Source organism: Ranitomeya imitator, chromosome 8 (genome assembly GCF_032444005.1).
Source record: "Ranitomeya imitator isolate aRanImi1 chromosome 8, aRanImi1.pri, whole genome shotgun sequence".
Classification (NCBI taxonomy): Eukaryota; Metazoa; Chordata; class Amphibia; order Anura; family Dendrobatidae; genus Ranitomeya; species Ranitomeya imitator.
In genome coordinates this window covers 81,318,390-81,345,484 of record NC_091289.1, presented here as the reverse complement: position 1 = coordinate 81,345,484, position 27,095 = coordinate 81,318,390, and the positions used below count along the sequence as shown (strand labels likewise).

The following is a 27,095-nucleotide window of genomic DNA, read 5'->3' as shown; positions in this document are numbered from 1 at the left end:
TAAGGTACCGTAATAAAACGATTAGCCAACGATACCGACCAGTGATACGACCGGACCGTGATCGTTGTTAGTCGTCGCGTGGTTGCTGGAGAGCTGTCACACAGACAGCTCTCCAGCGACAAAAAAAAGAGCAAGTCCCCGTGTAATCTGGGTAACCATTGTGTTATGAAGCGCATGGCCGCACTCACGATGTTTTCCCTGTTTACCATTGTAAATGTAATTTAAACAAAAAAAAAAAATTCTGGTGTGTGACACGTCCATCGCCGTCACCTTTCCGTACTGTGCCAGCCCTAAAGCACAGCACAGCGTTTATTATTAAGTCAACGGTGTGCTCTGCTTTACGGGCGGGAATGACAGTGTCAGTCACTGCGGGAAGATGACGGCGAGGGAGGTGATTGACACCTTTTTTTTTTTTTGGGTATTGCTCACTTTTTTGATTTTTAAAACACTGCGCTAGTAACCCAATATTCCCTAGTTTACAGCAAAGACATCGATGGATCGGTGTCAAACACGCCGATCCAACAATGACAGCGTGTGATAAGTTACCCCAAAAAATTCCTAATCATTCGCTGACACCTACAATCTCCCAGCAGGGGCCTGATCGTTGGACGATTTCAGAAAAGATAACGTTGGTTACTGACAAAAACCAACTATATCGTTACTGAAATCGTTGTGTGATGGTACATTTTAAAATTGATATATTGAGCAATGCTGTTTGTGTTTGTAACATCTCATAGTACAATGAGCGACAGCCCTATAAAAAAATGAAAAAAAATATTGATAAAATATTGTCAGACATTGCACATCAGGTGTTACAAACACAAGATTTGTTTATACGGCGCACGGTGTGATTTGGTGCAAACTTTATTATAGACAATAAAAACTCAGTATTTTTGAACAAAATAACAATTTTATTTGGGACACAAAAAAAAAGAAATGGGAAATGTTATGGGGTATCAATATCTGCGATTAAGGGGGATTCATATTCTCCACTTTTGGTGGGTGTTGAGGAGACCGAGGAGGAGGACGAGGGGGAGGAAGCAGCATACTCTATTACACTAGACGGGATGCCGACATCAATCCAGCCAGTTGACGGTGGCGAGACTGCCAACGCAGGAGGTGAGGGAGGAGGGACGACCAGTGTCCTTGGCTGGCTACTCCTGCTCCGGGTAGACCCAGGCTGAGTACTTGGTGGGCTCCTTGTAGACCCAGGCTGGGTACTGGGTGTGCTCCGTGTAGACCCAGGCTGGGTACTGGGTGTGCTCCGGGTAGACCCAGGCTGGGTACTTTGGGTGGTTGTTTTGGGAGCAGCCATAGCCAAGGTTGTAGTGCTTGTCGTCTTCTTCTTTTTTTTCCTCCTCTCTCCCTCTGGGTGTGGGTCGGCTTCCCGTCTGTGTGCCCTTGAAGGCCTGGCAGGAGCAGAAGTTTGGGGCTCTGTTCTGTGGTGGCGGTGGCCCTCGGCACGCGGAGCTCTGTGGTGGTGCTCTGCAGCAGGAGTCGGAGCCATGGCAGCCAGCGATGGTACTGCGGGCATTGTAGTCGCTGACTGCATGACCCGAGCCTGCTGCAGAGCAGTGACATATGCGTTGTTGCAGGCCTGCATGACCGAAATCTGGAGTTCCGGCGTAAGATGTTCAACCATGCCCTTCTGAATGGCACTAAAAAAAATGTTTGGCCGGCCTCGAGAGCTCCGATTCTATGGTTTCAAGACGCCGGTCGATATTGGACATTTTATCGCACAGCGCCTTGAAACCATTCTGGAATACGGTGCTCAAACGTAAAAATTCGGGCAGGATCGCCCTGTCCGAGGCCCGCTGACGCTGTCGGGAAGACCCGAAGGAAGGAGCGACAGAGGCCTCGGCCAGGGGAACATCTGATGGACCGGCTGCCGGTTCGCCAGATTGTGGTGGTGCAGACCTGCTCTCGCTGTGGGATGGCTGCGACAGTTCAGATGGCGCTTCACGAAGGACCGCTCCAGAGGGTCGGACAGTCTTGCGGGTGCTGCTGTGTGTTCTGTGAAAACATAAGGAAACCATTAGTATACTAAATATAACATTTCACATGCGTCATTAATTAACTTTACCGGCGGTATCCATTGCCGCCATTAATATTAACCTATTTTTAATATTGACACTGCATATGCCGCATCAATATTAAAAAAAGAATGCATTTATTTATTTCAAAATAGTCACCCATGGTTGCCGTTTGTAACGCCCGACAATTACGCTTATCGTCGGAACTGCCATGACGTCACGGTCATGTGACCGAGACGTCATCACAGGTCCTGCGAGCTGAGCAACCATGGGAACATAACCTGCCTTGGAGTAGAAGGTATGCCGTGTCTATTATATTTTTCCTTTTTTTTTAAAAAAAACTGGGATACACCTGGATGGGCAATATACTACTCCACTATGAAATATTGCCCGGGCATGGCCAATCTACTATCTTTCTGTGTTCGGTATACTTCATATTTCAGGGAAAAAAAGAGGAAGTCAGGCTCACCATAGTAGTAATCCCAGAAGGCTCGGAGCACGGAGACGCTGTGTCAAGCGTGAGAAGACCAGAAATGAAGAAAAAATTCGAGGTCACCGAGGCGTGAAAAGTAAAAAGTAAATACTTTATTCACTTCAATCAGAAGCAGAGGATGAAACATCAGCACAATACAATAAAAACACTATCTACGCGTTTCAGGTGATAGGGCACCCTTAATCATGATGTCTGATGTTCCCTGTCACCTGAAACGCGTAGATAGTGTCTATTGTATTGTGCTGATGTTTCATCCTCTGCTTATGATTGAAATGAATAAAAGTATGTATTTTTTACTTTTCACGCCTCGGTGAGCTTGAATTTTTTTCTTCATTTCTATACTTTGTACTTGCCAAAAAAAATGGCTGGGCAATAAGCTACGTGGCTGGAATATAGTACGTGAATATGCATGTTGTAAAAACTAGGTGTGTGCATAGGTACTATACTTACTCTCTGCTTTCAAGGACCGGTCGCAAGAACTGCAAAATACGATTATATTTGTAGATAGAGGTCCTTGAAGCTGCAGCACCACTACGGATCTGTCCCTCCTTTTTCAGGCCCCTCTTGAAACTGTCCTTCATGGAGCGCCATCTGGTCTTCAATTGTTTAACTGTGTATAAATTAAAAAAAAAAAAATTAGTTTGAGAGAAAATATTGAAAATGATAACGCAACCGTGTGCAATCCCAATAGAAGACATCACAGACGGTTGTGTATCCTGGCATGATGGGTCACAGCAGCATTTTGGAAATACTTACGAAATTTATCTTTGCCCGCGGGGGAAGCGCTGTCGAAGCCATCCCACAGCGATTGTGCCACCTCAATCCACAAACGGCGCAACACGCCCTGGTCCGCGTGCCGGGGGTCACGGCTGTCCCACAACGGGCCCCGTTCCTCTATGGATGCCACCATCAGGTCAATGTCCAGTGGGTCATCATGGGCCCGTTGTGAAACCTAGAATAAATGGAAAATATTAATGTTTGCAAGATAAAAATTGTTGTCCCTACCTCCTCCACCACCACCTACCACCTCCACCACCCCCCCCCCCTCCCACCACCCCCCATACCCGCAAAAACAAAAAACTTAAAGAAAAAAAAGGAATAGGTTTGACATAAAAACTTACTCGCCGTCCTGCAACCACAGCTTGGTCCCGTGGTCTCTGCTCCTGCTGCCTCTGTTCCTCCTGGCTCTCCTCCTCACTTGAAGAAGCCTGTAAAATAGTTTACAAAAAGTTGAGTGACCCATCTACAAATGACAGCGAATAGTAAGCAATAGTAGATCATGTACTCACCGGACTCCTCAGCGGTGGGGTGTGGCTTGAGTCGCTGGCCATTACTAATGCAATTCTGAAATAAAGAACAAAATAAAATTTATCCTATGCACAATACAGCGGAACATAGTAAAATATATAAAAAAAAAAAAAAATTTACATTTCAACCACAAAGAACATTGCACTCCAACTGAATCTAACGCTGAGCAAACAACACTGCCACATTGATTAAAAAAAACAATGGCAGAGACAACACAATGCCAGAGTAAACAAAAGCCTAAAGATAACAAAACAAATACACAACAGACCCTATGTCGTAATCCAAAAAGAGAGTTTTGTTTAAAAAAAATGTACAGTATGCACGGAGCAACCCAAAAAACACAATAGATTTTTGAAAGGAAAAAATTAACAACCCCCAAAAATTAAGGGCAGAAACGGCAATACAACACCATACTTTACAATAAAACCGACAGGGCCGGATACAATAAAAGGCCATACATCACACCAGAAACATACAACAATGTCTTTACACAACCACAGTGCAGAACATAATACACAACTTGCAATACAAATTATTACATTTAATAAAAGGGCGCAGAATCATTCTATACTACCATACTCTACAATAAAACCGACAGGGCTGGAGACTATTAAACGCCATCATATAACGCAAAAATAAAACATCACAACTGAATACAAAAAAACACCACCAAACCAATAAATGGAAAAGAAAAATCTATCCTGGAAAGAACAATAATCAAGGCCGCAGACAATGAAACGCCATCCTATACAACGCCATACATCACAACCAGACTAAAAATACAACAATATCTTTAAACAACCACAGTGCAGAATATAATACACAACTTGCAAAAACAATTACAAAATAAAACATGTAGAAAATGCACAGAATCATTCTATACTTACATCTCTGGACAGCAGATGAAGAAAAGTAGAAGAAGTCTGGTCTGATGTGTTGCCTGTAGATGCTGCAGCAGAAGTGACAAACAATCCAAACATTTTCTTTATATATGGGGGATGTTTTTATCACTGTTTTCACTGTCTAGACACTTTTTTGTTTAATTTTATCTAACGACGCATGCGTCGCACAACGCACGCACGACGCACGCACTTGCGTCTCGTGAGTTGTCAATTGGTTTCAATGGGAGATTGTAACGCAATGACGACGCACGAGCGATGCAAGTGCGACGCATGCGTTTTTTAGACGCTACAAAAATGCAACATGTAGCGTTTCCGACGCCACCCAGGTGCGGTGAAACGACGCATGCGTCGTGCGTTTTTACAAAAACGCACGACAACGCAACGCATGCGTCCCCAATGATAAAGATAGGGGCGCATGACGCATGCGTTGTTGTGCGTCGACGACGCTGCGTCGCATGACGCTAATGTGAACGTAGCCATAGGGATTCTCCAGTAGCAAGGAATCTGTGGGAAAAAAAAATTATTAAAAAATGCAAATAAAGCAATTTTCACAAATATAATATCTTTTTTCTTTTTTTATTTTGTTAAACGGCACTGCGGAAGTTTTTTTTTCTGTTTTAGTGCACATTTAAACCAGCATTTTTACATCTGTGCATTCCTATTATGGAGCAGGTGTTAAACACTGTAGAATGGGCACAAATAATAAAATAATTGACATGCTGCAGAAAATGCAACGCAGTGTTTCAGCGCAGTATTTTCTGCAGCATGTTCACTGCTGATGTGGTTTTCCTGTTACCCGCTGCAAAAAAAAACAAAAAAAACATGGCATTAACTATGAACAATGATAAAAAAAAATACAAATAGGCTTACCGCAGTGTCACCATCAGCCGCTCCGCCGGTGAGATGGAACACCTGAACAGTGTGTCCTTCCTTCGGATGACATCCCCAACAAGTTCCAACATCAAAGTGTTCCTGTCTCATCCGAACATAATTAAAAAATGTATCCAGGTTCTGCCGCAACTCCATGTAAAGAGTTGAATACACGCCCCGGGTCATTCGCTGGGCGATATGGGATGTATCCATAGGCGGCGACGTCGCTGTCAAAGAATCCTCTCTCTTGCTGCTGCCTCCTTCTCCCGAACTATTATTGCCAGCCTATTGGTCTCAAAAATAACATCAGTAACTATGTTCGCAATCTTCACAAGCACTCCTTCCATCTCTGCCACTTTCTCTAAACCCTGTCAAAGATGGGGTGTAAAAACAGTCAATATATAGGTTTCCCTATTTTCCAGTAGCCAATCACATTTGGGAGACTCCCATTTTTAGGCATGGAAAACAAATCCGTAAAAAAAACACGATGAAACGAATTGTAAAAATGGACAAGACGGATGCAACGGATCCAATTTTTTGACGGAACCGTCTAGCGGATCCGTCGAAAAACTGTATGCTCTGCATCCGTTTTTCACTATTTTTGACGCATCCGTCGCGCCAATGCATTGTGACGGCCGCCAGACGACGCAAGTGTGAAAGAGGCCTTAGGCTACTTTCACACTTGCGTTTTAAGCAATCCATCGCAATCCGTCATTTTGGGAAAAAAACGGATCCTGCAAATGTGCTCGCAAGATGCGTTTTTTCCCCATATACTTGTATTAGCGACGGATCGTGACGGATGGCCACACGTCGCCTCCATCGTGCAACCGATCCGTCGTGTTTTGGCGGACCATCGGCACAAAAAAAACGTTCAAGTGAACATTTTTTTTGTCCATCGCGTCCGCCATTTTCTAACGCGCATGCGCGTCCGAAACTCCGCCCCCTCCTCCTGGACTTCAGAATGGGCAGTGGATGCATTGAAAAACTATCCGCTGCCCACGTTGTGCCACAATTTCACAACGTGCGTCGGCCCGACGCATAGCGACGCAAGTGTGAAAGTAGCCTTAGTAAACATAGTAACATTTTTTGTGTACGTTGAAAAGTCGGACAGTGACGGATCCTGAGCTGTCCGCCGTTGACTATAATGGAAGCCTATGGGCACAGGATCCGTCGCTGTCCGTCGAAAGACGGAATCCAGCAACGGATTCCATTTTTTGAAACTTTTTATGTCTGGAAGAATTTATATTCCTTTAATTTAACCCATTTTTCCTGCAGCTGCTGCTTCGAAGGATCCGTCAAAAATCTGGATCCAGTGCATCAGTTCTTTACAATCTGCACAGGATCCGTCTTTTCAATACTGACAGATTGTGACTGATTCTAAAAAACTGATGTGTGAAAGAGGCCCTATCCATAGTTGAATTTGTATGTTAATGAGCTGCCGGCAGGCCCTGCCGAGCCCAAAATCAGACAGGAAAAGGTAAGGACATAATCAGCATGAAAGCGACTTTACGTCATTAGTAGAGATGGGCGGACCCCTGGATGTTCGGTCCAGCAGGCTTGGCCAGTTACAAAAAGTTCAATTTGAAGTACCAGAACAGTAGCCGGATCCCATTCACTTGAATGGGGCAAACATCGCTTCCAATCGGCGGTAAAATCATTATACCTCTGATCACAGCTGAGCGCTCGTGCTGTCTATTGACAGTGTGTGAACCTCGGCTGTCTGACCAGCAGTGATTTTACCGCCGATCAGAGGCGCTGTTTGCCACGCTGTCATGCACCTGGTGTTCAGTTGTGCCGAACAATAACATAGACTTCCTGGTGAAGTCCGTGTTTGGTGTCCGTGCCCGAACAGTAGGTGTTCGGTATGGATGCCGAACTTTACTGTTTCGGTTCGCTCATCTCTAGTCATTCGTTTGGGGCATAAAATTCTGATGGTCAAAACTACCGTATGTTTCTACCAGAAAACTTTAAAGGGGTGGTCTAGGGCGCCAGGCCCCCTGCCTGAGTTAGTCCATGTCATATCTACACTGTGCGATGTGCACAATGACAGCGCGCACTAGGTTATAGTGCTCATACTCACTTGCGAGAAATGAGGACGAGTGCAATCCGATAAAAAAAAAAAAAAAAAAAAAAATCGGATTGCACTCGGACCAATGTTATTCAATGAGCTACAATTCATCTGCGATTTTTTTCTCAGCTGAAATCCGACAGAAAAAAAAAATTGCAGCATCAATAGTAAAAAGATATAATGATAACAATAATAAAAAAAATAAAAAATCGTGCTGTTCTCACCTTCCGGTGTCCACCGAAGCTGTCCGTTCTTCGCGATGCGGCCATCAGCTTCTGTTCCCAGTGATGCTTTGCAAAATTACCCAGATGACTTAGCGGTCTCGTGAGACAGCTACGTCATCTGAGTAATTTCGCAATTCATCACTGGGAGCGGAAGCTGCCAGCCGCATCCCGAAGAGTGGGGCAGCTTTGGTGGACGCTGGAAGGTGAGTATATAGCTATTTTTTATTTCAATTCTTTTTTTTTTTTTACAGGGATATAGTGCCCAAACTGCTATATACTACGTGGGCTGTGTTATATACTACGCAGGCTGTGCTATATACTACGTGGGCTGTGTTCTATACTACGTCTATGCTATATACTACGTGGCTGCGCTATATATTACGTGGGCTGTGCTATATACTACATGGCTGTGCTATATACTACGTGGCTGTCTGTTATATACTACACGGCTGTGCTATAAACTACGTGGGCTGTGCTATATACTACGTGGGCTGTGCTATATACGAGGCTGTTATATACTACGTGGGCTGTGTTATATACTACGTGGGCTGTGTTATATACTACGTGGGCTGTGCTATATATTATATGGGCTGTGCTATATACTACGTGGGCTGTGCTATATACTACGAGGCTGTTATATATACTACGTGGGCTGTGTTATATACTACGTGGCTGTGCTATATATTACGTGGCTGTGCTATATATTACGTGGCTGTGCTACATATTACGTGGCTGTGCTATATATTACGTGGCTGTGCTATACACTATGTGGCTGTGTTATATACTACGTGGTTGTACTATATCCTGTGCCCCGAACGCCTGACATCCTGCGCCCCGAACCCCCGACATCCTGCGACCAATCAGGGACAGGCGCAGTTCGGCCGTGAATTGGCACGAGATTTTAACCACGCTTCGCTGATTGGTCGCGAAACCAAAATCAGAAAGCATATACATGCACAGAGAGAGCATGCAGCCAAGAGCAGTTGAATACACAAAAGAAGCCAGGAGCGAGTGCTGGGAAGAGGACGCTGCAGCAGAGGAGCCGAGCCGGGATGGCGCGGACACGCAAGTATGACAGGGCACGGCGAGTGGCATGACAACTCACATATATATATATATACCTTTATATTTCATAGAGAGATAGCAGAATAGCCGATAATTTTACACACACATGCTAACAATATTAGTGACTGACGTATATAAATCTAACTGTTCTGCAATGGTTTACTCTATGTAAACCACGTCTCCCATCCTGTCGGCTTCTGCACTGATTTTACAGAAGCCGACAAATGAATTATCAGCTATATCTATATATATTTACTTACAGACAAACATACATGTATATATATATATATATATATATATATATATATATATATATATATATATATATATATATATATATATATATATATATACACGTATACACACTGCTCAAAAAAATAAAGGGAACAAAAACAACAGATAAATCAAACGTCTGTGTAATCAAACCGTTCACTTAGGAAGCAACACTGTGACAATCAATGTCACATGCTGTTGTGAAAATGTAATAGACAACAGATGAAAATTATTGGCAATTATCAAGACACCCTCAATAAAGGAGTGGTTCTGCAGGTTGGGACCACAGACCACATTTCACTACCACTGCCTTCTGGCTGATGTTTTGGTCACTTTTGAATGTTGGTTGTGCTTTCACACTCGTGGTAGCATGAGACGGACTCTACAAGCCACACAAGTGGCTCAGGTAGTGCAGCTCATCCAAGATGGCACATCAATGCGAGTTGTGGCAAGGTGGTTTGCTGTGTCTGTCAGCGTAGTGTCCAGAGGCTGGAGGCGCTACCAGGAGACACGCCAGTACACCAAGAGGCGTGGAGGGGGCTGTAGGAGGGCAACAACCCACCAGCAAGATGGCTACCTCAGTGTTGTGAATTCTGTGGCAGAGCTCCCTCCTGTGGTCACAAGTGGTACTTCGGCTGATTCTCTCTGTGAGCTTCCGTTGGTGGAGGAGAGTGGTACTGCGGCTTCTGAGTTTCCTTCCTCAGGTGATGTGGTGAAGTCGTTAGGTGCTGCTCTATTTAACTCCACCTAGTGCTTTGATCCTGGCCTCCAGTCAATGTTCTAGTATTGGACCTGTTTCCTCCTGGATCGTTCCTGTGGCCTGCTGCTCTGCATAGCTAAGTTCCGCTTTTGCTATTTTGTTTGCTGTTTTTTTCTGTCCAGCTTGCTTATTTGTTTTTTCTTGCTTGCTGGAAGCTCTGGGACGCAGAGGGTGTACCTCCGTGCCGTTAGTTCGGTACGGAGGGTCTTTTTGCCCCCTTTGCGTGGTTGTTTGTAGGGTTTTGTGTTGACCGCAAAGTTACCTTTCCTATCCTCGCTCTGTTCAGAAAGTCGGGCCTCACTTTGCTAAATCTATTTCATCTCTACGTTTGTCTTTTCATCTTTACTCACAGTCATTATATGTGGGGGCTGCCTTTTCCTTTGGGGTATTTCTCTGAGGCAAGGTAGGCTTATTTTCTATCTTCAGGCTAGCTAGTTTCTCAGGCTGTGCCGAGTTGCATAGGGAGCGTTAGGCGCAATCCACGGCTGCCTTTAGTGTGGTTGGAGAGGATTAGGGATTGCGGTCAGCAGAGTTCCCACGTCTCAGAGCTCGTTCTATGTTTTTGGGTTATTGTCAGGTCACTGTATGTGCTCTGACTTCTATGTCCATTGTGGTACTGAATTACCAGATCATAACACCTCAGCTTTTGTGCAAGGAGCAGGAGCACTGCCAGAGCCCTGCAAAATGACCTCCAGCAGGCCACAAATGTGCATTTGTCTGCACAAACGGTTAGAAACCGACTCCATGAGGATGGTCTGAGTGCCCGATGTCCACAGATGGGGGTTGTGCTCACAGCCCAACACCGTGCAGGATGTATTTGCCACAGAACACCAGGATTGGTAAATTCGCCACTGGCGCCCTGTGCTCTTCAGAGATGAAAGCAGGTTAATACTGAGCACATGTGAGAGTCTGGAGATGCCATGGAGTGCGATCTGCTGCCTGCAATATCCTTCAACATGACCGATTTGGCAGTGGGTCAAAAATGGTGTGGCATTTCTTTAGAGGGCCGCACAGCCCTCCATGTGCTCGCCAGAGGTAGCCTGACTGCCATTGGGTACCGAGATGTGATCCTCAGACCCCTTGTAAAACCATATGCGGATGGCCCTGGGTTCCTCCTAATGCAGGACAATACCAGACCTCATATGGCTGGAGTGTGTCAGCAGTTCCTACAAGATGGAGGCATTGAAGCTATGGACTGGCCCGCCTGTTCCCCAGACCTGAATCCGATTGAACACATCTGGGACATCATGTCTCACACCATCCACCGTCACGTAGCACCACGGACTGTCCAGGAGTTGGCGGATGCTTTAGTCCAGGTCTGGGAGGAGATCCCTCAGGGGACCATCCACCGCCTCATCAGGAACATGCCTAGGCATTGTAGGGAGGTCATACAGGCACGTGGAGGCCACACACACTACTGAGCATCATTTCCTTGTCTTGAGGCATTTCCACTGAAGTTGGATCAGTCTGTAACTTCATTTTCCACTTTGATTTTGAGCATCATTCCAAGTCCAGACATCTGTGGGATATTAGTTGTGACTGACGTTGATTATTTTTAGATTTTAATGTTCTCAACACATTCCACTATGCAATAAATATTTACAACTAGAATATTCCATTCAGTCATATCTGGGATGAGGGATTTTAGTAACATATATACATATATATATATATATATATATATATATATATATATATATATATATATATATATATATATATATATACACACACACATACCTACACATACATACAGTGCAGACCAAAAGTTTGGACACACCTTCTCATTTTAAGATTTTTCTGTATTTTCATGACTATGAAAATTTTACATTCATGCTGAAGGCATCAAAACTATGAATTAACACATGTGGAATTATATACTTAACAAAAAAGTGTGAAACAACTGAAATTATGTCTGATATTCTAGGTTCTTCAAAGTAGCCACCTTTTGCTTTGATGACTGCTTTGCACACTCTTGGCATCCTCTTGATGAGCGTCAAGAGGTAGTCACCGGGAATGGTTTTCACTTCACAGGTGTGCCCTGTCAGGTTTAATAAGTGGGATTTCTTGCATTATAAATGGGGTTGGGACCATCAGTTGTGTTGTGCAGAAGTCTGGTGGATACACAGCTGATAGTCCTACTGAATAGACTGTAAGAATTTGTATTATGGCAATAAAAAAGCAGCTATGTAAAGAAAAACGAATGGCCATCATTACTTTAAGAAATGAAGGTCAGTCAGTCCGAAAAATTGGGAAAACTTTGAAAGTGTCCACAAGTGCAGTGGCAAAAACCATCAAGCGCTACAAAGAAACTGGCTCACATGAGGACCGCCCCAGGAAAGGAAGACCAAGAGTCACCTCTGCTTCTGAGGATAAGTTTATCCGAGTCACCAGCCTCAGAAATCGCAGGTTAACAACAGCTCAGATTGGAGACCAAGTCAATGCCACACAGAGTTCTAGTAGCAGACACAACTCTACAACAACTGTTAAGAGGAGACTTTGTGCAGCAGGCCTTTATGGTAAAATAGCTGCTAGGAAACCACTGCTAAGGACAGGCAACAAGCAGAAGAGAGTTGTTTGGGCTAAAGAACACAAGGAATGGACATTAGACCAGTGGAAATCTGTGCTTTGGTCTGATGAGTCCAAATTTTAGATCTTTGGTTCCAACCACCGTGTCTTTGTGGAACACAGAGAAGGTGAACGGATGGACTCTACATGCCTGGTTCCCACCGTGAAGCATGGAGGAGGTGTGATGGTGTGGGGGTGCTTTGCTGGTGACACTGTTGGGGATTTATTCAAAATTGAAGGCATACTGAACCAGCATGGCTACCACAGCATCTTGCAGCGGCATGCTATTCCATCTGGTTTGCGTTTAGTTGGACCATCATTTATTTTTCAACAGGACAATGACCCCAAACACACCTCCAGGCTGTGTAACGGCTATTTGACCAAGAAGGAGAGTGATGGGGTGCTACGCCAGATGACCTGGTCTCCACAGTCACCCAATCGAGATGGTTTGGGGTGAGCTGGAACGCAGAGTGAAGGCAAAAGGGTTAACAAGTGCTAAGCATCTCTGGGAACTCCTTCAAGATTGTTGTAAGACCATTCACGGAGACTACCTCTTGAAGCTCATCAAGAGAATGCCAAGAGTGTGCAATGCAGTTATCAAAGCAAAAGGTGGCTACTTTGAAGAACCTAGAATATAAGACATAATTTCAGTTGTTTCACACTTTTTTGTTAAGCATATAATTCAACATGTGTTAATTCATAGTTTTAATGGTTTCAGTGTGAATGTACAATTTTCATAGTCATGAAAATACAGAAAAATCTTAAAATGAGAAGGTGTGTCCAAACTTTTGGTCTGTACGGTACATACATACACACACACACACACACACACACACACACCGTTTACACCATGCATAAGCTGAGATTTTCAGCCCCTTTTTGGGCTGCAAAAGACCCCCTTTGGCTTAAACATGAGTCACGGTCCCAGTGCTGAGGTCCCCAGCATCTCTGGGACATGTCCGCAGTCCCCTGCAGCCTTGGTAAATGTTCCAGTGGCTGCTGACAGGGCCGGCAGTTGGAATTGGCACCGGGACAAGTGCTGGTGTCCTATGGGGGCCAGGTGCCCGTGCCGCCACCTGCTCAGGACACCGAAACACTTGCGATATTCACCTGTCCCCGTTCCACCGCTGCACTGTGTCTACATCATCCTCTGGCTGTGATGTTTACGTCAGAGGGCACGATGACGTGATTAGGGCGCGCCCTCTGCCTGAACAGTTACTGCAGAGAGCCGGCGATGTAGAGGAGCAGCGACGAGAGGTATGTAATTTTTTTTTTTTTTTTTTTACAGCAGCAGTAATCATATCAGCAAAAACTGCATGGATATGATGAGCATTATATGGGGCAAATTTTCTATGGCGCATCTTATAGGGCCATCATTAAAGGGAATCTGTCACCCCCAAAATCAAGGGCGAGGTAAGCCCACCAGCATCAGGGGCTTATCTACAGCATTCTGGAAAGCTGTAGATAAGCCCCCGATGTATCCTAAAAGATGAGAAAAAGAGGTTAGATTATACTCACCCAGGGGCGTTCCTGCTGCTGGTCTGGTCCGATGGGAGTCGCGGTCCGGTCCGGTGTCTCCTATCTTCATCAGATGATGTCCTCTTCTGGTCTTCACGCTGCGGCGCTGGCGTACTTTGGCTGCCCTGTTGAGGGCAGAGCAAAGTAGTGCAGTGCACAGGCGCCGGGCCTCTCTGACCTTTCCCGGCGCCTGCGCACTGCAGTACTTTGCTCTGCCCTCAACAGGGCAAACAAAGTACGCCTGCGTCGGAGCGTGAAGACCAGAAGAGGACATCATCCTATGAAGATGGAAGGCCCCGGACCGCGACACCAATCGGATCGGATCGACCGCCCAGGTGAGTATAATCTAACCTCTTTCTCATCTTTTAGGATACATCGGGGGCTTATCTACAGCATTCCAGAATGCTGTAGATAAGCCCCTGATGCCGGTGGGCTTAGCTCACTGTCGATTTTGGGGGTGACAGGTTCCCTTTAACCATTATGCAGCATTATATGGGGCATATTTTTCTACAGAGCATCTTATGGGGACATCATTAACCTTTATGCAGCATTATATGGGGCAAATTTTGTAAGTAACATCTTATGGGACCATCATTAACAATTATGAAACATTGTATGGGGCATATTTTTCTATGGAGCATCTTAGGCTACTTTCCCACTAGGGTTGTTCGGCGGACGTCAAAATGCGTTGTTTTGTGAAAAAAACACGCATCCTGCAAAATCTCCTGCAGGATGCGTTTTTTTCCCATAGACTTGTATTGGCGACACATCGCGACGGATTGTCACGAGTCGTGTACGTCGTACGACGGATGCGTCGGAATTTGGCGGCCCGTCGTCTGGAAAAAATGTTGATTACAATGTTTTGTGTCTGCGCCGGGAAAACGTGTCGCGACGCATCCTGCGGCATGCGTAATTGTCTAGAATGGAAGCCTATGGACGCAAGATCCGTCGTGACACGCCGTACGATGGAATGCAGCGCTGCAATACTTTTTTTTTTTACACTGGGCATGCTCAGAATCAGGATTTTGTTGCCAATTGGCCAGACTGCCCAAATCTATATAAACCTGGCCTGGGGTTTCAATCCCCAATGTGCCAGCAAGACTCATGCAAGCCTGAAGACAGCAAGCCAGCCAGCCTGAAGACAGCAAGCCAGCCAGCCTGAAGACAGACAGCAGCCATCCAGCCAGCATCTGCCGAGCCTGCCAGCATCTGTCCAGCCAGCCAGCCAGTGTCCAAAGGCCTGCCAGCTATAGAACCTAGGCAGCCAGAGGCCTGACTGTGCTGCCAGAAGATTGCATCAAGTCTTCCCGTGTGAGTACTTCCATTTTTGCGTGCGTCTGTGTGCATGTCTGTGTGTGTGTGTGTGTGTGTGTGTGCATGTGTTTGTGTCTGTATGACGTTTTCAATACAGCCAGAGGCCTGCCATCGTCCTGCACCAGCCAGCGTCCTGCCAGAGTCCAGCTCCAGCCTGAAGCCTGCCACTGTGAAGCCAGCCAGCGTCCAGCTCCAGCCTGAGGCCTGCCAGCATCCAGAAAGCGGGAGTCCTGCCATTTTTGCGTGTGTGTGCATGCGTGTGTGTGTGTGCGTGTCTGTGTGCATCTTTGTGTTTTGGTACGCCTGTGTGTGTTTGCATAAGCCTGTGTGCTTTTGTGTGTGTGCGCATCTGTGTGTGTTTGCGTACAGCTGTGTGCCTTTGTATCTGTGTGCGTATGCCTGTGTTATGCCTGCGCCAGTGTGCTTTGTGCACGTGCATGCACCTGTGTGCTTTCATACATGAGTGCGTGCTTGCGTCTGGGTGATTGCGGGTGCATGCGTCCATGCAACTAGGTGAGTGCCCGGGCATTTTTTTTTTTAATGTGATGTACAGTTAGGTCCATATATATTTGGACAGAGACAACATTTTTCTAATTTTGGTTATAGACATTACCACAATGAATTTTAAACAAAACAATTCAGATGCAGTTGAAGTTCAGACTTTCAGCTTTCATTTGAGGGTATCCACATTAAAATTGGATGAAGGGTTTAGGAGTTTCAGCTCCTTAACATGTGCCACCCTGTTTTTAAATGGACAAAAAGTAATTGGACAATTGACTCCAAGGCTATTTCATGGACAGGTGTGGGCAATCCCTTCATTATGTCATTCTCAATTAAGCAGATAAAAGGCCTGGAGTTGATTTGAGGTGTGGTGCTAGAATTTGGAAGGTTTTGCTGTGAAGTAAACATGAGGTCAAAGGAGCTCTCCGTATAGGTGAAACAAGCCATCCTTAAGCTGCGAAAACAGAAAAAACCCATCCGAGAAATTGCTACAATATTAGGTGTGGCAAAATCTACAATTTGGTACATCCTGAGAAAGAAAGAAAGCACTGGTGAACTCATGAATGCAAAAAGACCTGGGTGCCCACGGAAGACAACAGTGGTGGATGATTGCAGAATAATCTCCATGGTGAAGAGAAACCCCTTCACTACAGGCAACCAAGCGAACAACACTCTCCAGGAGGTCGGCGTATCAATATCCAAATCTACCATAAAGAGAAGACTGCATGAAAGTAAATACAGAGGGTTCACTGCACGGTGCAAGCCACTCATAAGCATCAAGAATAAAAACTCTAGACTGGACTTTGCTAAAAAACATCTAAAAAAGCCAGCACAGTTCTGGAATAACATTCTTTGGACAGATGAAACCAAGATCAACCTCTACCAGAATGGTGGAAAGAGAAAAGTATGGCGAAGGCGTGGTACAGCTCATGATCCAAAGCACACAACATCATCTGTAAAACACGGCGGAGGCAGTGTGATGGCTTGGGCATGCATGGCTGCCAGTAGCACTGGGTCACTAGTGTTTATTGATGATGTGACACAGGACAGAAGCAGCCGAATGAATTCTGAGGTATTCAGAAACATACTGTGTGCTCAGATCCAGCCAAATGCAGCAAAACTGATTGGTCGTCGTTTCATACTACAGATGGACAATGACCCAAAACATAAAGCAGAAGCAACCCAGGAGTTTATTAAAGCAAAGAAGTTGAATATTCTTGAATGGCCGAGTCAGTCACCTGATCTCAACCCAATTGAGCATGCATTTCACTTGTTAAAGACTAAACTTCAGACAGAAAGGCCCACAAACAAACAGCAACTGAAAACCACTGTAGTGAAGGCCTGGCAGAGCATCAAAAAGGAGGAAACACAGCGTCTGGTGATGTCCATGCGTTCAAGACTTCAGGCAGTCATTGCCAACAAAGGGTTTTCAACCAAGTACTAAAAATGAACATTTTATTTAAAAATTATTGAATCTGTCCAATTACTTTTGGTCTCTTTAAAAACAGGGGTGGCACATGTTAAGGAGCTGAAACTCCTAAACCCTTCATCCAATTTTAATGTGGATACCCTCAAATGAAAGCAGAAAGTCTGAACTTCAACTGCATCTGAATTGTTTTGTTTAAAATTCATTGTGGTAATGTCTATAACCAAAATTAGAAAAATGTTGTCTCTGTCCAAATATATATGGACCTAACTGTATTTGCTAAGTATTGTGGTCTGTGCAGCATGTGGTTTCAGTGTGTGTCTTGTGTGTGTGTTTGTTTTTTTTCTTTCAATTTTTTTGTTTTTTTGTTTTACTGTTGAAACCATTTCCAGTTGATGTACTTGTATTTAAAATAAAGAGCATTTTATATATAGACAGTATATATGTTTCAACGAATATTTGAGCCCATGGATCCATTGTATGTCCGTTTTGCAAGCCTGCGAGAAAATCTCGCAGTACGGATGCCATACGGATTACATACAAAGGATGACATGTGCAAAATACGCTGCCACACCCTGCCTACGGATGACATACGAATCACTATTTTGGGGACATTTGTGCGTTTTACGGCCGTAAAAAATAGACTGTATTTTCATACGCTGAGTGTGATGCCGGCCTTATACTTACAGAGCCACCAGGGACCACAGACACCTCTGCCAGCCAACAGGGACCACCACGACGTGCACACACAGCAAGCCTATTTCCAGATGTAAGTTTTGAAGACCTTAAATCTTCCAATTCAATGTGTATAGCAGATTACAAGTGTCTTTTTACTTACAGAGCCACCAGGGACCACAGACACCTCTGCAAGCCACCAGGGACCACCACGACGTGCACACACAGCAAGCCTATTTCCAGATGTAAGTTATGAAGACCCTAAATCTGCCAATTCAATGTGTATAGCAGATTACAAGAGTCTTTTTACTTACAGAGCCACCAGGGACCACAGCAAGAATGTCCTCTTCTGAGAGCCCTCCTCCAGAGCGACAGCATGTAGCGGTCACTTAAAAAAAAATTTAAAATTTTTTTGATGTTATAGTTAAAATTTCTGTTAATCACTATATGCATTAATTATGTTTTAATAGAAAGCTGAAGCAGCCGAGGGCCTCTCAGAAGGGGACAAGATAGGTGGAGAAATGCCAGGAGCGGGCGCACAGAGTGTAAGTTGTGGCGAAACAATTTCTTCACACATCACAGTTCACCCAACACAAAACAGATCTTCATACATCACTGTACACATACAACATATGCCTATATCCAAGATAATTATTTTTCTTTTGTTTTAGTCTGCTGCACATTCTGGCCAACGTCATGAAGGTGCTCCCAGCCGCTCCCAGAGTCGGCGTCAACATCGCCGCCGCGGTCAGCCAGCAGTGTGTTGTTTTTTTTTTTTGTTTTTTATTCTCTTTCTCTTGGTAGTTTTGTGTTTCAGTGTATTATTTTTTTATTTATTTATTTTTTTCTTTTCACAGTCTTCACAGCGTGCTCCCGACACAGATGTTGAGGACGAAGGACTGGATGTGGACCGCCTCATCGAGGAGGTCTGTGAGCGGGAGCCGCTGAGGAACATGGCTGACCGCAGGCATGCTGATACAAATGTGACCCGTCGGGTCTGGGAGGAAGTCTGCCAAAATCTTTTTCCGAGGTGGGAGGACCTTCAGCCAAGGCAGCAGACTCAAGAATGTAAGTATTCACTTTTCAGTAATGTTTTGAGCTGAATGGAATGTATTGTAATTGACCCTTTTTTTAATTTCATTCTGGTCTTCACAGGTGAAAGGGTTAGGAAGCGGTGACGGTCACTCAGGGATCGCTTCAAGAGGGAGTTTAACCAGGAGATGCAGGCCCCGAATGGCTCAGCAGGACGGAGAACGACTCACTATAAGTATGGCCAGGCCCTGTCCTTCCCCAGGGAAACAATGCTGAGTAGAACATAAAGTGTTCAGCAGTCCATTGAATAAATCACCATGTTTACCTGTCTAACTTTTTTGGTTGCAGTCAGGGCTTTTTCCTATCAATATATTAATAGTTTTTTATTAATAGTTTTTTCCTATTTCACAGCACCGTCTGTAGCCATCGGGCGCCTGCATCTACCTTGGACCCCTCTGGAGCGATCTCTCAGGAGTCTGCCACCGAGGGCCACGTCGGTAGACCCCACCCTTCTGACTCTTCCGGTACCTCTGCCCCATCCACTTCCACCGCCGCCAGCACTGGAGCATCATCGCAGCCTTCGTTACTTGAAGCTGCTGGTCAACAGTTAGCGTTCCCTTTACCCCACCCCTCTGATCTTGCCACCTTTAGACCACCATTAGGTTTGTGGCGACAGCGACAGAGGGGTCCGGAAAGGAGCTATGCTCCTGAGTTCTTGCATCTGAATGCAGCCTTCCAAAGCTCTTTCAAAATTTTGGGAGAGCAAGTGACTGCTGGGTTCCACATGATGCAAATACGCGTGAGTGAACACAGCAGTCGCTTGGATGGGCTGCATTCAGATGCAAGTCAACCTCCAAACAACCTTTTTTTTTCAATCCATGCTCAGGAGCATGGAAAAGCTTTCTCTTGACCAGCAGATGCAGGTAATGCAAGGCTGCCATGCTGCTCTAGTGCAGGTCATGTCCGAAGCCCCTCCAACACCCACACCTCCCCACACAGCCACTACAACTTTTCCAGGCCAGGCCCCATTTCCAGGCCAGGCCCCATTTCCAGCCCAGGCCCCGTTTCCAGCCTAGGCCCAATACCAAACCCAGGCCCAATTCCCATCCCGGCCCAAAACCAAATGTCTCCCCCAATGTTTTCTTCCTTGTCCAACTTTCCTTCCCCATTTAGTATTCCACCTACCCAAACACCACCTCCCCCCTGCTCAACCTCCGGTTTTTCCCCCCCTTCCACTACACCCCAATCCAGTAGGCTTTCCCCAACTATCGACGTGGTCCAACCTTCCACCCACACTTTACAGACCTCTGAAAGTTTTGTTTGTATGGTAAAAAAGAAATATTTTTATGTTAAAAATCTTTTTCTAAAAATTTAAAAATATATACAAAAAAAGTTAACACAAAATTTTATTAAAAAAAATATGACAAGGTTTTGAAAAAAAATTTTGATAAAATGTAAATAAAATTTATTTTGGTTTAAACTCTACTATTTGTGTCAGTGCCTTCATTTAGGTAAGCTGGTATGGTAAACAAAAGGTAAAAAAAATTACACACCACACGTTAAAAGGTGTAACATATTTGGTTTATTACCAAAAATACCAACCTTTTGGAAACTAATTAATAAAACTTGGTGTCAATAAAAACACTTTGTACAGAAACATAAATCATCGAAACATGAAATAAAGATCTCACACTATGTTGTCTTGCCAAGGAACCCTGCCTACAGGTGACACAAAATACTCTGTAAAGTGGTCCCTCATTCTGGAAACAGAACCTGCAGAACGAACAGAGCTGCTTTGGTAATCCCACAAGGTTGTTTCTGAGTCTTCATCATCCACTGAAACAGGCTCCTTGGAAAGTACATAGTTATGCAGCACCACACAGGCCTTGACAACCTCATCCACTGTTTTTGTGTGGAGTCTTATGGCAGTTAGCAGAACTCGCCACTTCGCCGTTAAAATTCCAAAAGCACACTCCACCACTCGTCTGGCTCGAGTTAAGCGGTAATTGAATACGCTTTTTGTTCTGGTCAAGTCTCTGCTTGCATACAGTTTTAGTAGATGTGGCGACAACTGGAATGCCTCATCACCAACACATACATAAGGCATAGGTGGTCCAGTTGTTCCCGGGAGTGGTCTGGCTGGTGGAAAATCATACGTATCTCCATACAAACAACGTCCCATCGGAGAAGTTTTGAAGACTTGTGAGTCGTTGGACCAGCCATAGGCTCCAATGTCCACAGCCAGGAATTTGCAGTTGGCATCTGCTATGGCCATGAGTACTACTGAAAAGTACTTGTAGTTAAAGTGCTCTGAGCCAGATCCTGACGGTTTTGCAATACGGATGTGTTTGCCATCTACGGCACCCAAGCAATTTGGGAAATGGCAGTTTCTCAAAAAGTTCTGCACTTGTCAGCCAGATGTCCTTTGTCGGTTGTGGAATGTACCCCTGGTGTAAGGTATCCCATATAGCCAGACAGGTCTCTTTCACAATTCCGGAAATTGTAGATATTCCAAGGCAGAACTGGTAATGTAGTGAAGTTAGGGATTCTCCCGTAGCAAGGAAGCTGTGAAAAACAAAGAAAAATGTTAGAAAAATTGCAAAGACCAACATAACATTTTTAAGCAATTTACAAAAATATTACATTTTTTTTTTTTTTTTAAAGTTTCAATAAATGGCACTGCGGAAATTTTTTTCTGTTGGAAAACACATTAAAAACAGCATTTTTGCATCTGTGCATTCCTATTATGGAGCAGGTGTAAAACACTGGAATGGCAACAAACAAAAAAATTAACATGCTGCAGAAAATGCAACGCAATGTTTCAGCGCAGTATTTTCTGCAGCATGTTCACTGCTGATGTGGTTTTCTATAAGTTAAAACATGTTTTCATGACATTAAATATGAGCAATGATATATAAAAAAAAAAAGAAGGCTTACCGCAGTGTCACCATCAGCCGCTCCGCCGGTGAGATGGAAAACCTCATGCGTGTGTCCTGCCTTTGGATGACCTCCCCAACTTGTTCCAGCAACAAATCAAAGTACTCCTGTTTCATCCGAACATAATTAAAAAATTTGTCCGGGTTCTGCCGCAACTCCATGTAGAGAGTTGAATGGACGCCCCGGGTCATCCGCAGTTCATTTATAGGATGTATCCATAGTCGTCGCCGGCGACGTCGCTGCAGAAGAATACTCCGTCTTGCTGCTTCCTACTTCTCCCGAACTATTACATCCAGCCGATAGGTCTCAAAAATCCCATCAGTTACCACGTTCGCAATCCTCCCAAGCACTCCTTCCATCTCTGCCACTTTCTCTAAACATTTCAAAGATGGGCTGTAAAAACAGTCAATATATACCGTATATACTCGAGTATAAGCCGAGATTTTCAGCCCATTTTTTTGGGTTGAAAGTCCTCCTCTCAGCTTATACTCGAGTCATACCCGGGGGTCGGCAGGTGAGGGGGGGGGGGGGGGGGGGGCCTGTCTAGTTATACTTACCTACTCCCGGCGAGGTCCCTGCAGTCCCTGCTTCTTCCACCGCTGCATCTTCTTCCTGTATTGAGCGGTCACAAGGTATACACACCTGGGCCCAATCAGTGAAACTCTGTTATATAAATGCACTTTTGCTTTTTTTTACTTAGGCTGGTTTCACACTTGCGTTTCAAAACGCATGAGTTTAAAAAAAAAAACGCATGGTGAAAAAACGCATGTAAACGCGTGCAAACGCTGCGTTTTTTTGACGCATGTGTTTTTGCATGTGGTGAAAAAAACGCAGCATTTTGACACATTTACATGCGTTTTTTCATGCGTTTGAGTTTTTTAAACGCATGCTGAGAAATGTGTGACAGCTGCCAATCATCAAAATAAAGTAAAAAACCCACTATAAACAGAAATAGTTAGGGTTAGGGGTAGGGTTAGGGGTAGGGATCATAACCCTAACCGGATCCTAACCCTAACCCTACCCCTACCCCTAACCCTAAGCCTAAAGGGATCCTAACCCTAACCCTAAGGGTTAGGGTTAGGATCCCTTTAGGATTAGGGGTAGGGTTAGGATCCCGTTAGGGGTAGGGTTAGGATCCCTTTAGGGTTAGGGGTAGGGATAGGGTTAGGATCCCTTTAGGGTTAGCGTTAGGATCCCTTTAGGGTTAGGGTTAGGATCCCTTTATCACCTTTATGGTGGGGGGTGGCATATCAGTGTGTTTTCTGTTTTTTTTTTTATAAAAATGCATGCGTTTTTAAAGCAAACAAACGCATGTGCTTAAAAACGCATGCGTTTCCATTGACTCCAATGTATTTTTTGACAAAAAAAAAAACACATGAAAACGCATGTGTTTTTATGTGTCAAAAAAACGCCTTTCAAAAATACTACAAGTTGCATTTCTGAAAAAGAACGCATGCAGCAAAAAAACGCATGCGTTTCAAAACGCGACCAAATGCGTACAACAAAAAACGCATGCGTTTTCAATGTTAAATATAGGAAAAAAAACGCATGCTTTTTTTGTGCAAAAAACGCTGCAGACAAAAACGCAAGTGTGAAACCACCCTTAGTCACATCAGGGTTTTTCGTTTACTTTTTTCTCTTGCAGGTTTTAATGTTTTGTGGCCAATGTGAACATGCGTTTAACCTCTGCATGTGTACCAACTTAAGTTAAGCTCAATTTTGTGTTGTTTTTTTTCTCTGTATTGTTGCATTCTGTGCAACCTGGGGTGTGGCCTCCCTGTTTCTGAACTAGAAACTATATAATGCTTCCCCAGTCTAGTGTTTCACTGTTTGGGCTCAGTCCTTTCATCTGCCCTTATTCACACTGAGGTCAACATTGACACATGGTAAGGTTTTAATATTAGATAGTTTAGGACTGTCCCGATCAGAGTTACCGTGACGAGGTGGGATGGCTTTTGTGCTATTTTTTTTTTTAATCAAAAAACAGTATTACTAAAAACTCTGTTATTTAAATGCACTTTTGCTTTTTTACTTAGTTACATCAGAGTTTTTGTTTACTTTTTTCTCTTGTAGGTTTTAAAGCATTACAGAATGGATGGCGGTGGCCGCAGTTTATAGACCAAAAATGGGGTGACAGATTCCCTTTAACTATGAACCGTTCCAATATTTACAACCACAACAGTTTTTTCCTCTCCCATAATGACAGTCTTCTGCTTCACCTCACTTGTTTTATCTACTGCACTAGATGGTTGCCCGATTCTAACGCATCGGGTAATCTAGAATATGTATGTAGTTTATTTATGAAGATTTTAGAAAAATACATTGAATATACAGGATTCGGCCAGCCGCGACCAATTAGCGCCTATCGCTGATTGTTCGCGGCCGGCCACGTAGTATATAGCACAGCCACGTAGTATATTGCACAGCCACGTAGTATATAGCACAGCCCACGTAGTATATAGCACAGCCCACGTTGTATATAGCACAGCCCACGTTGTATATAGCACAGCCCACGTTGTATATAGCACAGCCCACGGAGTGTATAACAGCCCACGTAGTTTATAACAGCCCACGTAGCATATAACACAGCTCACGTAGTATATAACAGCCAACGCACGCAGTATATAACACAGGCCACGTAGTGTATAACACAGGCCACGTAGTATATAGCACAGCCATGTAGTACATTGCACAGCCCACGCAGTACATTGCACAGCCCACGCAGTACATTGCACAGCCCACGCAGTACATTGCACAGCCCACGCAGTACATTGCACAGCCCACGCAGTACATTGAACAGCCCACGCAGTACATTGCACAGCCCACGCAGTACATTGCACAGCCCACGCAGTACATTGCACAGCCCACGCAGTACATTGCACAGCCCACGCAGTACATTGCACAGCCCACGCAGTACATTGCACAGCCCACGTAGTATATTGCACAGCCCATGTCGTATATAGCAATGTGGGCATCATATCCCTGTTAAAAAAAAGAATTAAAATAAAAAATAGTTATATACTCACCTTTTGTTGGCCCCTGCTTCGCACCGATGCTCCTCGCGCGCTCCAGTCTCAAGATTGCATTGTGGTCCCGCGAGACCGTACGCCATCATCTCGCGAGATTGCAAATGCATGGAGCGCTTACCGTCCCAGGGTTGGTATGAGCGCAGGACCTGTGATGACATCGCGGTCACATGACAGTGACGTCATGGCAGGTCCTTCTCGCATAGCATCCTTGGCACCGGAACACCGGAACCTGCCGCTTGCACTGCCGAGGACAGCGGGCGACGTCTGAGGGTGAGAATAACCTTTTTTTATGATTATTTGTAACATTAGATCTTTTTACTATTGATGCTGCATATGCAGCATCAATAGTAAAAAGTTGGTCACACAGGGTTAATAGCTGCGTTACCGGAGTGCGTTACACCGCGCTCCGGTAACGCTGGCATTAACCTTGTGTGAGTGCTGACTGGAGGGGAGTATTGAGCGGGCACTGACTGCGGGGAGGAAAGAGCGGCCATTTTGCCGCCGGACTGTGCCCGTTGCTGATTGGTCGTGGGCATTTTGCCACGACCAATCAGTGACTTGGATTTCCATGACAGACAGAGGCCGCGACCAATAAATATCCGTGACAGACAGACAGAAAGTCAGACAGACGGAAGTGACCCTTAGACAATTATATAGTAGATTATTTCTATGCCCCATCCATATACCGTATATACTCGAGTATAAGCCGACCCGAGTATAAGCCGACCCCCCTAATTTTGCCACAAAAAACTGGGAAAACTTATTGACTCGAGTATAAGCCTAGAGTGGAAATGCAGCATTTACCGGTGAATTTCAAAAATAAAAATAGATCATTATTTCCCCATAGCTGTGCCATATAGTGCTCTGCACCGTTCATTGTGCCCCCTAGCTGTGCCATATACGGTGCTCTGCACCGTTCATTGTGCCCCATAGATGTGCCATATACGGTGCTCTGCACCGTTCACTGTGCCCCATAGCTGTGCCATATACGGTGCTCTGCACCGTTCACTGTGCCCCATAGCTGTGCCATATACGGTCCTCTGCACCGTTCACTGTGCCCCATAGCTGTGCCATATACGGTGCTCTGCACCGTTCACTGTGCCCCATACATAGCTGTGCTGTGCCATATACGGTGCTCTGCACCGTTCACTGTGCCCCATACATAGCTGTGCTGTGCCATATACGGTGCTCTGCACCGTTCACTGTGCCCCATACATAGCTGTGCTGTGCCATATACGGTGCTCTGCACCGTTCACTGTGCCCCATAGCTGTGCTGTGCCATATACGGTGCTCTGCACCGTTCACTGTGCCCCATAGCTGTGCTGTGCCATATACGGTGCTCTGCACCGTTCACTGTGCCCCATACATAGCTGTGCTGTGCCATATACGGTGCTCTGCACCGTTCACTGTGCCCCATAGCTGTGCTGTGCCATATACGGTGCTCTGCACCGTTCACTGTGCCCCATAGCTGTGCTGTGCCATATACGGTGCTCTGCACCGTTCACTGTGCCCCATACATAGCTGTGCTGTGCCATATACGGTGCTCTGCACCGTTCACTGTGCCCCATACATAGCTGTGCTGTGCCATATACGGTGCTCTGCACCGTTCACTGTGCCCCATAGCTGTGCTGTGCCATATACGGTGCTCTGCACCGTTCACTGTGCCCCATAGATGTTCCACATAAATTTGTGCCGCCGCTGCCGCAATAAAGAAAAAAAAACACATACTCACCTCCCTTGATTGCAGCTCCCGGCGTCTCGTTCCGGCGCCTCCATCTTCCCGGCGTCTCTGCTCTGACTGATCAGGCAGAGGGCGCCGCGCACACTATATGCGTCATCGCGCCCTCTGCCTGATCAGTCAGAGAGCGCAGACGCCGGGAAGATGGAGGCGCCGGCCGGGAAGATGGATCGGCGCCCGGCGGCTGGAACGAGGACAGGTGAATATAACATACTCACCTAGTCCTGGCGATCCTCGCGCTGTCCCCTCCTGTCTTCGGTGCCGCAGTTTCTTCCTCTATCAGCGGTCACCGGCACCGCTGATTAGAGAAATGAATAAGCGGCTCCGCCCCTATGGGAGGTGGAGCCGCTTATTCATTTCT

At 45.2% G+C, this 27,095-nt stretch overlaps 2 protein-coding genes across 3 annotated transcripts in view; both read right to left on the bottom strand.

Moving 5' to 3' along the window:
- Positions 1 to 27,095, bottom strand: part of LOC138647839 (transcription factor 20-like) — a 421,475-nt gene that overhangs the window by 237,499 nt on the left and 156,881 nt on the right. The gene's annotated exons all lie outside the window — the stretch shown is intronic.
- On the bottom strand, positions 736 to 4,929 carry LOC138647838 (uncharacterized). The gene is made up of 6 exons (XM_069737119.1): positions 4,722 to 4,929; positions 3,816 to 3,870; positions 3,648 to 3,734; positions 3,283 to 3,478; positions 2,977 to 3,136; positions 736 to 2,013 (listed from the first exon to the last, which is right to left on the bottom strand). The coding sequence occupies exons 2-6, from the start codon at positions 3,855 to 3,857 to the stop codon at positions 1,659 to 1,661; spliced, it is 840 nt and encodes a 279-aa protein (XP_069593220.1). The 5' UTR covers positions 3,858 to 3,870; positions 4,722 to 4,929; the 3' UTR covers positions 736 to 1,658.